Here is a 15,388-nt window from a genome sequence, read left to right on the forward strand (position 1 = left end):
TATTTTTGCTACCCAGTTATACTGAAAAGTACGTCAGCTAAACATGTTAACTACACAGGGCCAATGCAGCTATCTCAATTAATAAAGAGTCTGCCTAGGTATCTCCTTGGCTGTCAGGTGTCTCCTACCTCAGGCCAACTGATGCTCTGGGTGGTGATGACAGAACTGTCTGAATCTGTTGCTTTTGTTCTCCACTCCCTGCAGGACGCGTGTGAGTTGGTGAAACCTAGCAGCACCGAGAGAAAACACACAATTCTGATCACAGGGTTTCAGAGTTTTTTGTTGTTGTTTTTACATTTTATATCCCACTCTTCCTCCAAGGAGCCCAGAGCAGTGTACTACATATTTAAGTCTCTCCTCACAACAATCCTGTGAAGTAGGTTAGAAGTGACTGGCCCAGAGTCACCCAGCAAGTATTTGTCTGAATGGGGATTTGAACCCAGGTCTCTCCGGTCCTAGTCCAGCACTCTAACCACTACACCACAGACAACACGATCACCGCCTCCGCACACACACTTCAACAGGATACCTTATACTCTGTGTCTCAATAGCCCACCAACTCAATCCACTGGCCCGCTAACAGCCAGTCCAATCACTCAGCAGAGCACATGGTATACCTCCTCGGAGGACTGTACCATTGCACGAAAGCAGACAGCATGACTGAATGCTCTTCGAAGTTCAGATGGCCTTCCACAGGCAAGGTTAGCATGCTAGGGCATACTTTGCTAGCTTACCCAATGTTCCAACATAGATGCAAATCAATTTTAAAGAAGGAGTCAAAATGCAGTGCCCTTCGTGTATCTAGACTTAATTAGACTTACAGTTTTTAACACTGTGTTAAATTTTAAATCATTTTAATGTTTTAACATCTTAATTTTGTTTTAATTTGTATTGTTTTATTGTAAACTGCCCAGAGACATAAGCTTTGGCCGGTATATACATATGTTAAATAAATAAATATCTGAAGTAGTGCTCCCCATGCAGAATTGTACTACATCGCCACATGAAACCATTTGCCACACATATCTACTTCATTGCCTTTCCTTCTCTTTCTGCATCTTAGGGTGCTGGAGTATATCATCTTCTACAAGGAAAGATGGGTGGTGGCGGCTGGGGCACCCATTACAAGCAGCAGAGTGACCATGTGGGCACTAGACTTGGGAAGGCTCTGGCAGAGTGTTCAATTATTTATTTATCTGTTTGTTTAACATATTTTTATACCGCCCAAAGCTCACATCTCTGGGTGGTTTACAACAAAGTAAAAAAAAACCCAAAAAACATTATTTATAACAAAAGAACAAAAAATTCAAAATGTTACTACAATTTACAATTTTTATAATAATATTTTTAAAACAGCATTAAAACCATAAAAACAATATAATCAATTTAAAATTGATTATAAAATAATCAATCAATTAAAATAATCAATAAAACAATTTAATCAAGCAATACAACGCTGCACCCAAATAATCTCTAGCAATAACTATTTGAATTTTCTTTGAATATGTTCAAGGAGGAGTCATGACCTGCTCACAGCACAACAGTTATTTGCAATTATTTCTTCTCAAGATTTAATCGGAACCCAGCTTCCTGCAATTTAAACTCCTTGCTTCCTGTTCTCTTTTAGTACTAATATGCACATGCAATAGAACAACACATGCTTTTATTCTCTGGCAATTAACTTGTAGCTCTGGCACTTGGTTATATTTACCAGGAAATTCTGATTTGCAGAGTGAAGTCAGCAAGATATTCAACACATGATAAACAATGATAGTGGCTATTCAACTGACAGACTATTAATGAAGCTACTAAGAAAATACCTAAGATAACTTCCATCAAGACTTCACAAAGTCCTGAAATCTCATTAGGACTTGTGCAATTGAAGTTGGTGATATTAGAGCAATTCATTTTAATTCGGTTCACAGGACAAGATTTTTTTCTTTTTAACCTGCAACCATCTTGGTATACAAAATTAAGGCAAAACCATGAACTGATATCACTAGCAAAGCCACTGAATGTACTGAATGAAATTCAGGGCTAATTAGTAACAGTTCTTCTGGCTTCAATAATTGATTAGTTTCTGGAGCAGAATTATGCATATAGATTTGTAGAGAAAACTACCATGAAATGGAAAGCTTGAATAGTTTACAGCAGTAAACTGTTCTATGGCAGTTATCCCTGAAGGTGGCAGAGCAAGAGAAAGAAATTAGGAAAAAGCCAGTCTGAAGTTTGGGTATGATAGAAACATAATTCTCCTGCTCCAAGCTCCATCAAGGATCTGCAGAAGCAAAGAAAGGTGTCAATTTCCCCTTCAACTGTTGATGTCAACACATGCAGATACTGTAGTGTGCAACTATCAGAAGAATTGGGATCATATAGGATCTGTTCTAGGTAAGACCAAGTTACTGTTGCTTTATGATGTTGTTAAACAAGGATGTGGGATCCAGCCAGTTCTTGATAGTTGCACTCTCCTAAACGATCAGGTCTGTACCTATTAGATTCCCAAGATTCCCAATCATCCTCTACCTTTTTTTAGCTGACATCCAGACCTTGTTGAATAAGATCAGTTACTGCAGGACTATCAGGGACATAGTTTCAGGAGGCATGGATGGCTGCAGAAGGAGAGAAGGACTGGAGAAAAGCACCCTTGCCCCAAAAGCAAAGTATTAATCTGGATGCCAACCGTTCCCTATAGGTGATTCTCCAGCTGTAGCCTTTTCTGGAAAAACAGGACTTTGCCATAGTCATGCATACCCTGATAACATGTACATTAGATTACTACAAAGTACTCTACAATGGGGGGGGGCTTGAAGATTGTTTGGAAACTAAAATTGGAACAAAATACAGCAGCTAGGCTGCTAACTGGAACATAGGAAGCTGCCACACAGTGAGTCAGACTGGTCTATCCAGCTCAGTATTATCTTCATAGACTGGCAGGGGCTTCTCCAAGGTTGCAGGCAGGAATCTCTCTCAGCCCTATCTTGGAGAAGCCAGGGAGGGAACTTGAAACCTTCTGCTCTTCCCAGAGTGGCTCCATCCCCTCAGGGAAATATCTCACAGTGCTCACACTTCCAGTCTCCCTTTCATATGCAACCAGGGTAGACCCTGCTTAGCTAAGGGGACAAGTCATGCTTTCTACCACAAAACCAGCTCTCCTCTCCATCCAGTGGAGCATGCTCTGCCCATGCTCAGAGGAACTCTTTTTTCTCACTACCCTTGCACATTTTCTTGGGACAGCGCTACACACACACACACACACACACACACACACACACACAAAATGATGGAGGGGGCCAGAGACTGGCCTTGGTGCAAATTAAGCCATGGCCACTGCCTAGCTTGCCTTCTATCCCCACGTCTCTTACACCTTACCTGATATCAACCACAAAAACACACATACTCTGTTCATGCTCAGAGGCACTCTCATCTTATCAGAATAAGAGTCAAAGTTTTGACAAAGAGTCTTGGTCACCCATGTTGCCACCCCAATCAGATGCCAGGCTCACAGTGGCATACACTCTGCCTGTGCTCAGAGATCCTTTCCCCTCCTTGAGGATATGCTGAGAAGAGGGTCAGGGAGTAAGTCTTGACGCAAACTACACCCTGACCAAAATCCTTTCATGCCTTCTGTCCCTACCAGATCCTGTACAAATTTGATTAATACACAAATAAATAAATACTCCAGAGTGACACAACCTCTGCTGCCCATGCTCAGAGACCTCCTTCTTCCTTGGTAATAAACACTGCAAATTGATTCAAGAATTGAGCCTTGGCACTTACTCGCCTCCTGTCTCCAGCTCACCCCCTATTGCCATCCTCCATTCTGATGCCAGACTCCACAGGGCACAAACTCTGCTCATGCTCAGAGGTGCTCCTGTTGCTCACAGCCCCCTTTACCAAAATTTAATAGTATAACGCTTCTCACCAGTACTGACTTGAAATTTGCTTTTGGAAATTTGTTTCAAAATGTATCTATAAAGCCCAAATCAGTTTGGGACAAGCTAACTTGAAAGACAGCTTGCTACCATAAGAACCCTACTTGACTACAGAGCTTTCCTTCGGAGATTCTGCTCAAATCTCAGGTGAGCTCAATAGTAACAAAAGAGAGGTTTTTGGAGTGCCACCTGCCTCTACAGTGCACTCCTCTACTTTTTTGCTTTTATTTGTACTATTGCCACAGTGGAAGCTTGGGGGACTCAGCAGAATCACCATCAACTGAATCACTCATTGCCAGTGGCTACTAGTCTGGTGGCTGTGGGCCACCTCCAGCCAAAGAAGGCACAATGCCTCTCAATACCAGTTGCAGGCGAGCAACTGCAGGAGAGAGGGCACGCCCTCACCTCTTGCTTGTGAGCTCCCCAGAGGTACCTGGTGGGCCACTCTGTAAAACAGGATGCTGGACTAGATAGGGTTGTTCTAATGTTCTTATTACCATGAATAAAGGCGTACGATTTCCCCCCCTGGAGTACAGCCTCAAATTTTTTAAAAACGTTACGTCAGGGGAAAAGTTAGGCCTTAGCATTTTTCTCCCCCAGACAGTAACAGCTTATCAACTTTTGTGAAGAGCTAAGCAAAAACTCTGAAATCTGAGAAAATGCAGCTTTCAAAACAGTTTAGGGTTATCTCCCACTAGTTTTAGGGCACAGAAGCTCTGTGGTTGAAAACAGGAAAATTCTCCAAATGCCACCTCTTTCCCCCCTTTGTCTTCAGCATCATCATTATCAGCAGCCCCACTGAGATATGGGCTGATGTCCTAACACAGCAAAGCTGCAGCAGCACTCCCAAGGGCGGGGAGAGGAGATGGCTATTCTTGTTGATCTCCAGCACTCTTTAACATCTGAAACGAGGTCCCTGAGAGCTGCATTTGGGTGCTAAATAATGCTTCAGAGGAAAGGGGAGACAGGTGGAAATCTCCCCCCCCCCCGACACTGCTGCAGCTTTAGTCTGGAATGAAGCCTGTTGCACTAGTCAGGATGTCAGCCACTGTTGGCATGTTTTCAAATGACTATTCGAACCATGCATAGGGTGTTCATGTACACAATTTGATTTGTACTGCTCAAATCAGGGATAGCAAGGCTTGGGACAATACCCCTTTCTTCTGCAGGGGTGCAGACAGATGTTGATGTAGTCACAAGCTGCTCATTAGACTGGTTGAACTAACTGAGTTCCTATTGCAGGCCCATCCACACTGGCTCCGGATGCTGACAAACTCAGTAGAAAGGACAGGGGAGAAGACACTTAACCAGTGTCACCTCTTCCAGAGCTGGTTAGAATATTTCCAGCACTCACACAGAATTTTGAATATAAGAACTAAACAGCCTAAATACAACAGTAAAACCAGATGATAACCTCAGTGCAACACAAGCCAGAATCCAGGAACTGTTCATCTACTTGTACATTTAAGAATTTTGTGAAAACGGAGAAGTTTGCTAGAATTTTAAAATTTAAAACAAAAACAAAAACACTGGTACTTCCTAATTTGCCAAAAAAATTCCTTTAAAAAAATTCTGTTGGGAATGGCCAGTCGCTATGGACAAAATATCACTGTTATTGTTTGAAGCACAGTGAATACCTACAAGCTTAATCCAGTTGCCTTCGGTGTCTGGTTTACAGAGTGACTAATGAGATCCTTGGATTCCGCATGCTACTTGTGCCAATTTTCTGCAGCACCACAGAGAACAAACCACCTTTATAATTACTCCAGATCAACCGTATTGTCATGAAATCAAGTTTCGGGAGTATTTTATGCACAGCATGCTCTGTTAAGACGCTCTTGTTCAAATTGCTGCCAGCATGATGCCTTTCACTGCTAGCTGTTCCTTGATAGAATTTAATAAATATTCATTGGCAGAATGAAATGTAATTGATTCAGCTACTTTCATTTTTTATCAGCTCTGCAGGAGACCGCAGACTCTACAGAAAACCTCCAAGACATGCCAAAGGTTGACAGTAAGAGGCTTTTGTGATTCACTTGGTGAAGAGAGAAGGAGCAGGCAGGACCTTATCGGTGTCTAATTCACATTGTTAGAAAGCAGAGGTTTTTGTATAAACCAGAGTGCCTTTGCAAAAAATGGAAATTTGAAAAAATGAACGTGTAGCTTCAGGTAAAATGCTTTGATGGAAAGACAGACTTGTACTCGGATGGCGATCATTTGAACGCTAAAACAATTATTTTCATTTAAAAAGTCTGAATGCCAGTCATTTACTCACAGGAGTGATTGGTATTAGGTGCAAGGCATTAGACATGAGAGACATAGCAAACAATAGTGAGATAAATAGCTAGATGGCAGAACTACAGAAAACAATATGGGGATTATAGTAAAAATTGTAGGTAGCTGTGTCGGTCGATTAGAGAAAAAAAACCCAAGAGCCACAGTAGAGGAATGCCTCTAAGAGAACCAGCTAAAACATCACAAAGCAGTGAACATGCTTTCAAGTTCATTAGACTGCTAGCTTTTATACACACACACACACACACACAGAGCCGCGTGTGTGTGTGTGTGTGTGTGTGTGTGTGTGTGTGTGTGTGTGTGACAGCCACTGTTGTTTCTCTGTCCCATCTGCACTGTCTAATCTAATTAAGTCCAGATAACACTTCCTGTGCGCCATCTTAAGAGTTTTGGATTTTTTCATCATGCTCAGATTTCCCCCCCTAACACTGCTCTTTCTGTCGCTTTGCTTAACATCCAGCATGAGGAAGACTTCTTTGAACATCAAAAGCTTCACTATGTTGGACATTACAGCTGAGCCTAATAAAGGTATTGCCCTACTGGGGATTATAATGGATCTTGATAAATAAAAAACAATGCTGCGAAAGCTGGCGGAAAGGCAGCAAGGCAGTGTCATCTGGGGCTGTATAATAGCCACCCATATAACTTTGAGATAAAAGGGAATATTGGCTACAGGATTCTATTAACATGGGACAACATTGTGATACTGGGTGTTTTAAGGAGAAGCATTCACTGTGCAGGTTCATATGACTTCCAGAAAGGAAGTTGGAGGGAACTGCAGGTCCCCAGGGAGTGCATGGCAAGGTTGCCAGGATCCAAGGGATATACTCGTGGGTAAAATGGGCTGTAACCCAAAGTTTGGCTAAAAATCAGCCAAATCTAGCAACCCTGGACTGCATGGTCCCACCACGAGCTGCAAGTTGGGCCCATTTTTTGATGTATGAACCCGCCAATGTTGGGTTGCAGTGGTGGCTGAAGATCTCTGTGCCTGAGGCAGAGCACCAAATGCCGTGAGCCCTTGAACTCACCCACCTCCTTCTCTCTCAACCCCTTTTTCTTAAATTGGAGAGCAGTGGGGGAGCAAACTCTTTCTGGTTTGTTTATTTCTGGTTTTCTGTTGACTGAAACACTTATGAAGGCAACTGGAGGTGACTGCCAGGATATGCTAAAGCAGGGAGCAAATTATTGTCCCCAATAACCAGCTGCCTGAGGTCTCTGCCTCACCTTGCCCCATGGAAGGGCTACATCCGTCGGGTAGCCAATGTCTGGTTCCCTCAGCCACCTGACATTTGTAATTGAGAGCTGAAGTTGGGTGGAAAGTGTCTGGCAAATGTCAGCACTCTGGCTCAGGAACCAGACTTTGGAGGGTTCCCATGACACCTCTGCCGGGAGTGTGTGCTCCCTGGGAACGGGACTTGAATGTGAAGCTTCCCATTGTAAGACCCATATGAGAAAGTGGGCACCAGTTGATTTACTGCTTAAATTACTTGGTGTAGTTACCCCAAAAAACTCCCATTAGCGTCTTCTTGATGCCAGTGATAAATTACAGATGAGGGAAGGGACAAGAAGGAAGAGGAAAAGAGAGACCTACTGCGAGGAATATTCGCCTGGACAAAGACCCCTCCCAGACATGCACCACACAATAAAGGAAAACGTCCATTGTTGATTTCTGGTTTTCTACTTACCGGAACACCAGTGAAGGTAACCGGAGGTGACTGCCAGGAGATGCTAAAGCTATTTCCATTGGGCATGAATTTGGTAGACCCTGGAATGTTTACAGGAGGTGTGGCCTATTAAAAAAAAACACTGAGGTGTTAAGGAGGAAATCTATCTTCTACACAATTAGCTTTTATATTCTCTCATACTTAAGGCTTACAAATCAGTTTCAATATCAGAAAAAAGTGTTTTGAACTGGTGTTCTGCCTTCCATGCAGGTCTCTGAAGGTACAAGGAAGACAGCTGATCAGGTAAAAGCAGACAAAGAATGGTAGTCATTGTAATTTATGAGAGATAGAGGATTTGCTAATATATGCAGACCTGATAAAGAATATTTAAAGGCTCAATTCTTACAGAAGCAGCACTTAGGGAGTAATAAACATCAGCACTGAAAAACTGTATTTGTGAGTTCCTGGCATCAACTATAGCACAACGATGAAAGGAACAATAAATGAACACAAGCAAACACAGTATGTTATCTATGCTATCATTTAGTTGAATCAACTACAGAAAGTTTCAGGTATCCAGCTGGGTTAACAACCTTGTGAGATTGTTATAATACCGCAACTGCAAAGCAAAAGTGATGAAGAAAAGAGAGAGAGAGAGAGAAAGAGATTATAGAGGGAGCACAGAGATCATTCAGGATTTAATTGCTGCTGAAAAACCAGACCTCCATTAAAATATATATTAACCACACTATCATACAGTTCCATTTTCTGTACAGAAAGGTGTAGGTATTTTTTGTGCAACACTTGCACAAGGAATGGAATAAGACTACTCTGGTCATTTTTATTTAGAAAAATCAGCACAGGGATCTTCTGTTAGGAAAGGCACGCTATATTCTTCAAGTCTATAACTGCAGCAGAAAGGGCAAAGGATCCAATGTGGTGCTGGCTATTTTGAGATATAGAATTTTCAGATCTGTCACTGTGCAACACCTGTGCAGGTCAAAGGATCACATTAAGACCATTCACACCACCAAACTGCTGGGGCTGGGGGAAAGGCAGGAGCTTACCCTGTCTTCTCCCACATAGTCCTCACCGCTCCTAGCCCTGCCATGTGCCCACACGACTGGCATACAAGCAGTTCCGGAGTGGCGAGGGGGACAATGGAAACCTAACTGCATCCTCTGACATCTTTCCACCTGGCTCTATGGAAGTTCAGGCTGCCAGAAGCTTCCACACGACCAGGCACGACTTTTAGCCCAGGTACAAAACCTGCACTATCTGGCGGAGCAGCACCAGGATCAGGACTGATCCCGGCAGTTTTCACGACCGGCCCTGTGGTTGTCTTTGTGGCTTAGATGGGTTTAAAAGGCAAATCCATGGAAGAGAGATCCATGGGTAGTTATCAGCCAGGATAGCTAAATGGAAACTTCAAGCTGCTGGGGAGCAACAGTGAGAAAGGGCCAATGACTTCATGCCTTGTTTATGGAGATACAGGAGGCATCTGACTAATTATGATGGAGAGCACAATGCAGGACTAGATGGACGTGTGGTCTTGTCCAGCAGGGCTTTTTAAACATTCTTTAAAAAAAACCTGTGGACAAAAGAACAAAATCATCTGTGTGTATGTACGTGTGCACACGCATCCCTATACACATATAAAATGAGACTTTAGAAGAAACAATGCAAACCTGAAGGCTCCTTCAAACAGAATAAGGCTGCATTCTCACAATAATGGCAATTCTAGTTAGAGAGTTAACCAGGATTGCTGAGCCCCACAGAGCTGGTTGCGAGATGCAGATTTCCCAGACAATCCTGATCAAACCACTGTGGTTAAACCACATTTAACCAGGATTGGGTGGTTTTTTTGCCGCTAAGATCGGCTGAAAGAACTTTTTTTTTTTGCATCTTACACTCTTGCTGTCTGACTATCCATGTCACAAACAAATTGTGCATGAGTGGACAAACGGGAGAGGGAGAAAGAAAGCACATGGGGAAACCATCACCTATTAATTCCCCTGCAAATTCTGCCTGATATGTGTGGAAAGGGTACTTTTACCAATCTGAACTCTAATCTAGCTTTTCTTCCCCTGCTTCACCATGAAAAAAAGATAAAATCACATTATAAAACAATTGAAGGGATGCGGATGGGGTGGAACCACCTCTCTCTCCAACTAGGGTCAGTCACACATTAGTCCAGTGTGTGTGTGTGTGTGTGTGTATGCATGACTGTAGGACCCTAATCCTTCTCCCAATGAATCTTTTAGCACGTTTGTGTTGAACGAAAATCATTAATGCAATGAAGTTATATTCATGCTAGTATGCAATCGTATTAACCGTTATGAATGAAAGGGCCTTTACCTGATAAGCATGATCAGAGTGAACGAGGTAGAGGTTGGTAGGAGCTGAGCGGCTTAGAGGTGTCATTCCTTTCGCGTCTGTTTTGGCACATGACAGTTCACTTTTGCTCACATCTTGGGTGGGAAAAGAAGGAGGAGATGCTAGAGATGGGGAGACAGGAGACAGGCTACTTAACCCGTCAGCTACTGAGTCAGTGTTTAGACGTATCTCTGTGTAGTAAAAATCTTCCTCGCCATCACTGTAGTCAGATTCTCCTACACGCCTAAATCAAGTAAAGACCAAGAAATTATTTGCAAAATATGTTACAGTAAGGCAGTAATGTTAAGAGTATATGGTATACAGGCAAACCTCATTATTTGCGGGGGTTCCATTCCTCGCCTACTACTGTGAGTAATGAAACCACGAGTAACGAAACTACAAGTAATGAGGCATTATACCTATGGGGAAAGGGGGGTTAGGTTCCAGAATGGGAATTTTTTTAAAAATAAAAATAAAAATCCTAAAACAGCTAAAACCAAGAAAATAAAGTAAACAGGGTACTGTACTGTGCTTCCATGTGCTCAGGAATGCCCCCACAATCTGTGAAATGCCCCCCAAACCTCAAAAAATAGCAGAAAAAGGGCTTTTGGGGGGAAAGAAATAAGCTGAAATGAGCTGCAAAATAGCTCCTCCTCACAAAATGGTGGCTGGAATTGACCTCCACGGTCACTTACGGCCCTCTAAGAACCAAGGATATGTGGGTTTTAACCCTTTAGTATCTGCGGATAATGAAAATGGGTGTCCATTAGACACCCGCAAATACACAGAACTGCGAATAACGAGGTTCTACTGTATATAAACAGTTAAAGTAAGTGCTGACTTACTTTAAGTCAGAAGCTTTTGTACCTGAATAAACTGCTTAACTTCTGTGCCTCTGCTGATCAGTTAATATATAACAATATATAGAGCTAAAGGAATTCAAGTTTTTCATATAAGCTGCATATAATACACAAAACACAACTAGCTATGATGATGAGGCACAGCAAAGTAGTGAATAATGGTCAAATATTTCTTCATACTTAAAGAACAATCCCAGTGGGAAAGGAGTAAGAATTAGGTCTTGAAACTAAAATGTCAAGCCTCAATCACTCTTTTACTCTAACTAAAATTAATGGATACAATTGAAATTAGATATCCTGACACAAATTATTTTATTTAATCCTCACATTTATATTCTGTACCTTCAACTAAGGTAGCTCAGATGGATGGGTATCCTCATTTTATCATCAAAATCGCCCTGTGAGATGGGTTAGACTGAGAGAATGATAACCTAAGGTCATAAGGAGCTTCATGACCTGAGTAGGATTTAAACACCTCTGTCTAACCCAGTGACCTTCAATATTTTTCAAGTGAAGGCCACTTTGACCAAAAAAAGAGACATTTCCCACTGTGCTGACCTCCACAGAATACTGTGTTTTTCTCACAGTACTGAGAAAAGTACTTCATCATTACTGAGACGGGGCCTCTCCTAAGAGCGCTAGGAGGAAAGCACTTGGAGGGCTACACTTCCCAGCACTCTGTGCACACCTTACAAGATGGTGCAGGCACTCAAGAGGGCTCCATTTTGCTTAAAGGATCCCCACTTGCTCCCAGTGCTGGGCAAAATGCAGCACTGCATGGTGACAACACTCACCTCTGCGTGATGCCTGTGGGACTGTGCAAAGTATTCAGCTTTGGCTGAAGTTTCACCCAGACCCAATAAACTATTAGATAGGGAGCTGCACTTAGGGTTGGTGTGGGCTGTCACTGGGACCTGGGTCTTACAAGGAAGAACACTGCTTTAGCCAGTTCCTATAGTACATAGGTATAGTGTTGGCAAATGCAGACATTCACACACACAAATTCTCAGCAGAAATAACAGTGGATTTCAGCTATGGCCGCTTCAAGTGACGTCCAACATGATGGTTTCTGAAGACACCAAATGCTGCTGTAGCTGAAAATTAGAGCCTTACCAGCTTACATGGCATGTAAATTGTAGGTATACATAGTTCCTTGAGTTGTAAGAATCATGGGACCAACTCCAATATCTGGAAAAAATGGCCTCAACCTAATTGTGGGAACTGGCACTTGACCTTTATCAAACTCCATATCAAATCAGTGGTAGTTAAAAACAGAACAATATGGAACTCAGATACTACAGTAATCCCCAATCCCCAACATGCTTACTAGGATGTAAGTGAAATCCAAAAAATTGTTAGAATTTGGATAAAAGTCCTTTGCTTGTTAGAAGGAATGGTGGACATCTTACCCAAGGTGAATGGTTCGGATGTGTTTCTGAATACCAACAGCTGTGCTCAGCACTTTTCCACAGTTTTTCCAAAGGCATTTAAACATCACCTTCATTGAATTCTGAAAAATTAAGTAAAAGGCAGCATGGATATTAATTAATTTGTTCACACATTTGTTTGACTTCCATGGATCATAAATTAGGCCATATTCTGCTTACAACTATACTACAGGAAATTCAAATTTAGTTCATAATTAAGACACAGAAATGTGGAAGTAATGATTTTTACATCTGCTAAAATAATGGACACATTTTTTTTAAACTCTAAATTCATATTGGTGTGTCAAGAGTAATCAACTCCTCTAGTCCTCCATAAGGATTACACTTCTGGATGGATAAAAAAATGAGAGCACACTGAGTATGATCATACAAACGTGTGAGGGTTTCCTAGGGCATATATGAAATGAAAGGGAAAAAGAGAACTTCAAGGTGTAAGCAGAAATTTATTTCAGAGGATTGCCCAATGTATTCCAACCAAGGGACTCCCCTCAGGACACTAAAAAATGAATTACATCCTAAAAAGCGGACATAGAAAAAAATTGCAAATACTAAACAAATAAAGTTATCTATCTTCAAAAGGGAAATATGTATGATGCAGTATTGCATTAACAACTCTGAATATATGCTAAGTGTGCAAAATCATATCTAGATTTAATATCCACATTTTGAAACCTGGAAGGATGGACAGTGATATAAAATTTTAATATCATTTGTTTTCGTGCCCCCAGGCAGAGCCCTTGGTCGAAACACATTGGTAACCATAACAAATAAATTGCTCCAGGTCTCAAAGCTGTTATTGAAGGTCAAACAACAAGTGAGGGTCAAACAACACATTTAAAGTCTGTCTACTTTGACATTCATACATACATAATTTAAACTACATGAGCTCTTGAGAAAGAATGAGACATACAACCAGTATGCAAACAACTGCTATCCAAAAGTCTCCTGGCCAGTTTGCATAAGTTAATACTAGACAGCAACGTACAGTAGCAACTAACATAACATTGTTTGTGGCAATTTATTTTGATGTTTATAATGTTCTTTTCTGGCCAATTTTAACCTCACCTTGATTAACTTGTGGCAGGGCCAGCAACCGGCCATCTTTGAACTAAAAGGTAATGGGTCTGTCTTTTGGTAGGAGGAGGATGACAACAAGAAAGATAGGTAAACCCAGTGGGGGCTGCTTTATGAAGCAATGGACTTTCAGCCAGGTAACAGCAGGGCCAATGTTCTGGACTAACAAGGATTGTAGCCTCACATAGAGAAAAGAGGTGCCAGTTGCGTATATGAATTATTTTAATTGAATTAACCAAAGCCTTCCCTTTGGGCCAGATCTTTATTGAGGCTCACCTTCCTTTTTCTGGGAATGGGCTCATCAAAGAGGAGACTGCTAGTTTCAGCCTCATCAATGCCGTCATCTGTCTGAGAGGGCAATCGGAATGGTTTGAAGCTGTCAGCAGAGAGAGGCGGAGATGGGGTGGAGGGGTTGGACTGGTCACTGGGAGCGCTCCAGCTCCAATACCCACTGCTGCTGGTACTGGAAGGCACAAATCCTCCTTCTTTCCAAGATCCATTTAAGGACTCTAGAAATTAATGAGAGTTTCAAACATTTCAGATGAGTAAAGACTGGACAGGACTGGACAAAGCAGCAACATCTCAATGACATGATTTTAGCAAGTACTTGTGCAGAGTCCTAAATCAATGGGATTATACACAAATAAGGGTGAAACATCAATAAATAGGACAGGTGTATAAGTCAATTTTGCTATGTGGTCAGCCATGGCTTCCCAATGTGTGTACACTATCTGTACACCACACAGGTGCATGTGTACACAATGCACAGGATGGAATGCACAAATTGCCCCCACACAGCACAAAGAACTGCTGGGGCTATAACCAGAAATCTCATGCTGCTGTGCACAGTTGTCCCTTGTAATAAGCCACTGACTCTACAGGCTGGAACATCTCCTTAGGACAGGGTTGGGCGAACTTGGCCACAACACACATCATCCCCTGCTGCAATTTGTGGCTATGGATGATGGGAGTTGTAGTCCAAGAAAATCTGGAGGGCCAGGTTTGCCCAGCCCTCCCCTAGGCAGTAAAGAGCTCCCAGATACTACTTTGCCCGCTGCCTACTCAACTGATCACTGGCTCTCCTCAACAGGGAGAGCTGCAAAAACTTTATATTCAGGCTAGGATTCTGCGTGGCAACAGTAGTGTATACTGGCTCTCTGCTTGCTCTCTGGTTTTGAGCACCAGGCTCTGAACTCCTGTTTTCTCTCCACAGCTCTTGCTTCTCACTAAATAGTTGTCTATTGCTCAGTTTTGACACAGGCAAGTAATATTTGTTTAGCAAATCATCGTAAGTGAAGCAGCCCTATGTAGATTTATGGAGGTGGCTATTTATTTATTTATGGAGGTGAAGAAGACCTGTTACAATTTTATTTCACATTTCCTGAAAATTTGGTCAAATGAGGATATCTTCAGAAATATGCTTCACACCTCCAGGTGGAAGAACACTACTGGGAAAGCTGGTAGCAGTGTGTACACGCTTCTTCTTTGCATCACTAGCCTGGGTGTGGTGTGGGGGAAGCCAGAGAACGCCTTTAACGAATAACCTGGAAATATGCCTTGAGAAGTTGGCTCACAGAAGCAACTTATATCAGATAAAGTGCATTTTAAATACTGCTTAATAAACGTACTGCAAATAGAGCTAAAGGACTACTTGGCTAGTTTTGAAAGTAGTCATTCTTGCTACTACGAGTGGCAACTCAGGGTCAGGCCTCCTCTGTAGCCACTCCTGGACTTTG

General features: G+C 42.1%; 1 protein-coding gene across 1 annotated transcript in view; it reads right to left on the reverse strand.

Annotated features, from left to right (window-relative positions):
- ZNF704 (zinc finger protein 704) overlaps positions 1–15,388 on the reverse strand; it is a 73,531-nt gene that overhangs the window by 14,927 nt on the left and 43,216 nt on the right. The window contains exons 4-8 of the mRNA XM_053246429.1: positions 13,929–14,161; positions 12,540–12,640; positions 10,253–10,514; positions 7,916–8,020; positions 129–226 (exon numbers count right to left, since the gene is read on the reverse strand). Coding sequence (XP_053102404.1) covers positions 129–226; positions 7,916–8,020; positions 10,253–10,514; positions 12,540–12,640; positions 13,929–14,161 — 799 coding nt within the window. The remainder of the gene's footprint in view (positions 1–128; positions 227–7,915; positions 8,021–10,252; positions 10,515–12,539; positions 12,641–13,928; positions 14,162–15,388) is intronic.

The sequence above is a fragment of the Hemicordylus capensis genome, chromosome 4 (genome assembly GCF_027244095.1).
Source record: "Hemicordylus capensis ecotype Gifberg chromosome 4, rHemCap1.1.pri, whole genome shotgun sequence".
NCBI classification, from domain to species: domain Eukaryota; kingdom Metazoa; phylum Chordata; class Lepidosauria; order Squamata; family Cordylidae; genus Hemicordylus; species Hemicordylus capensis.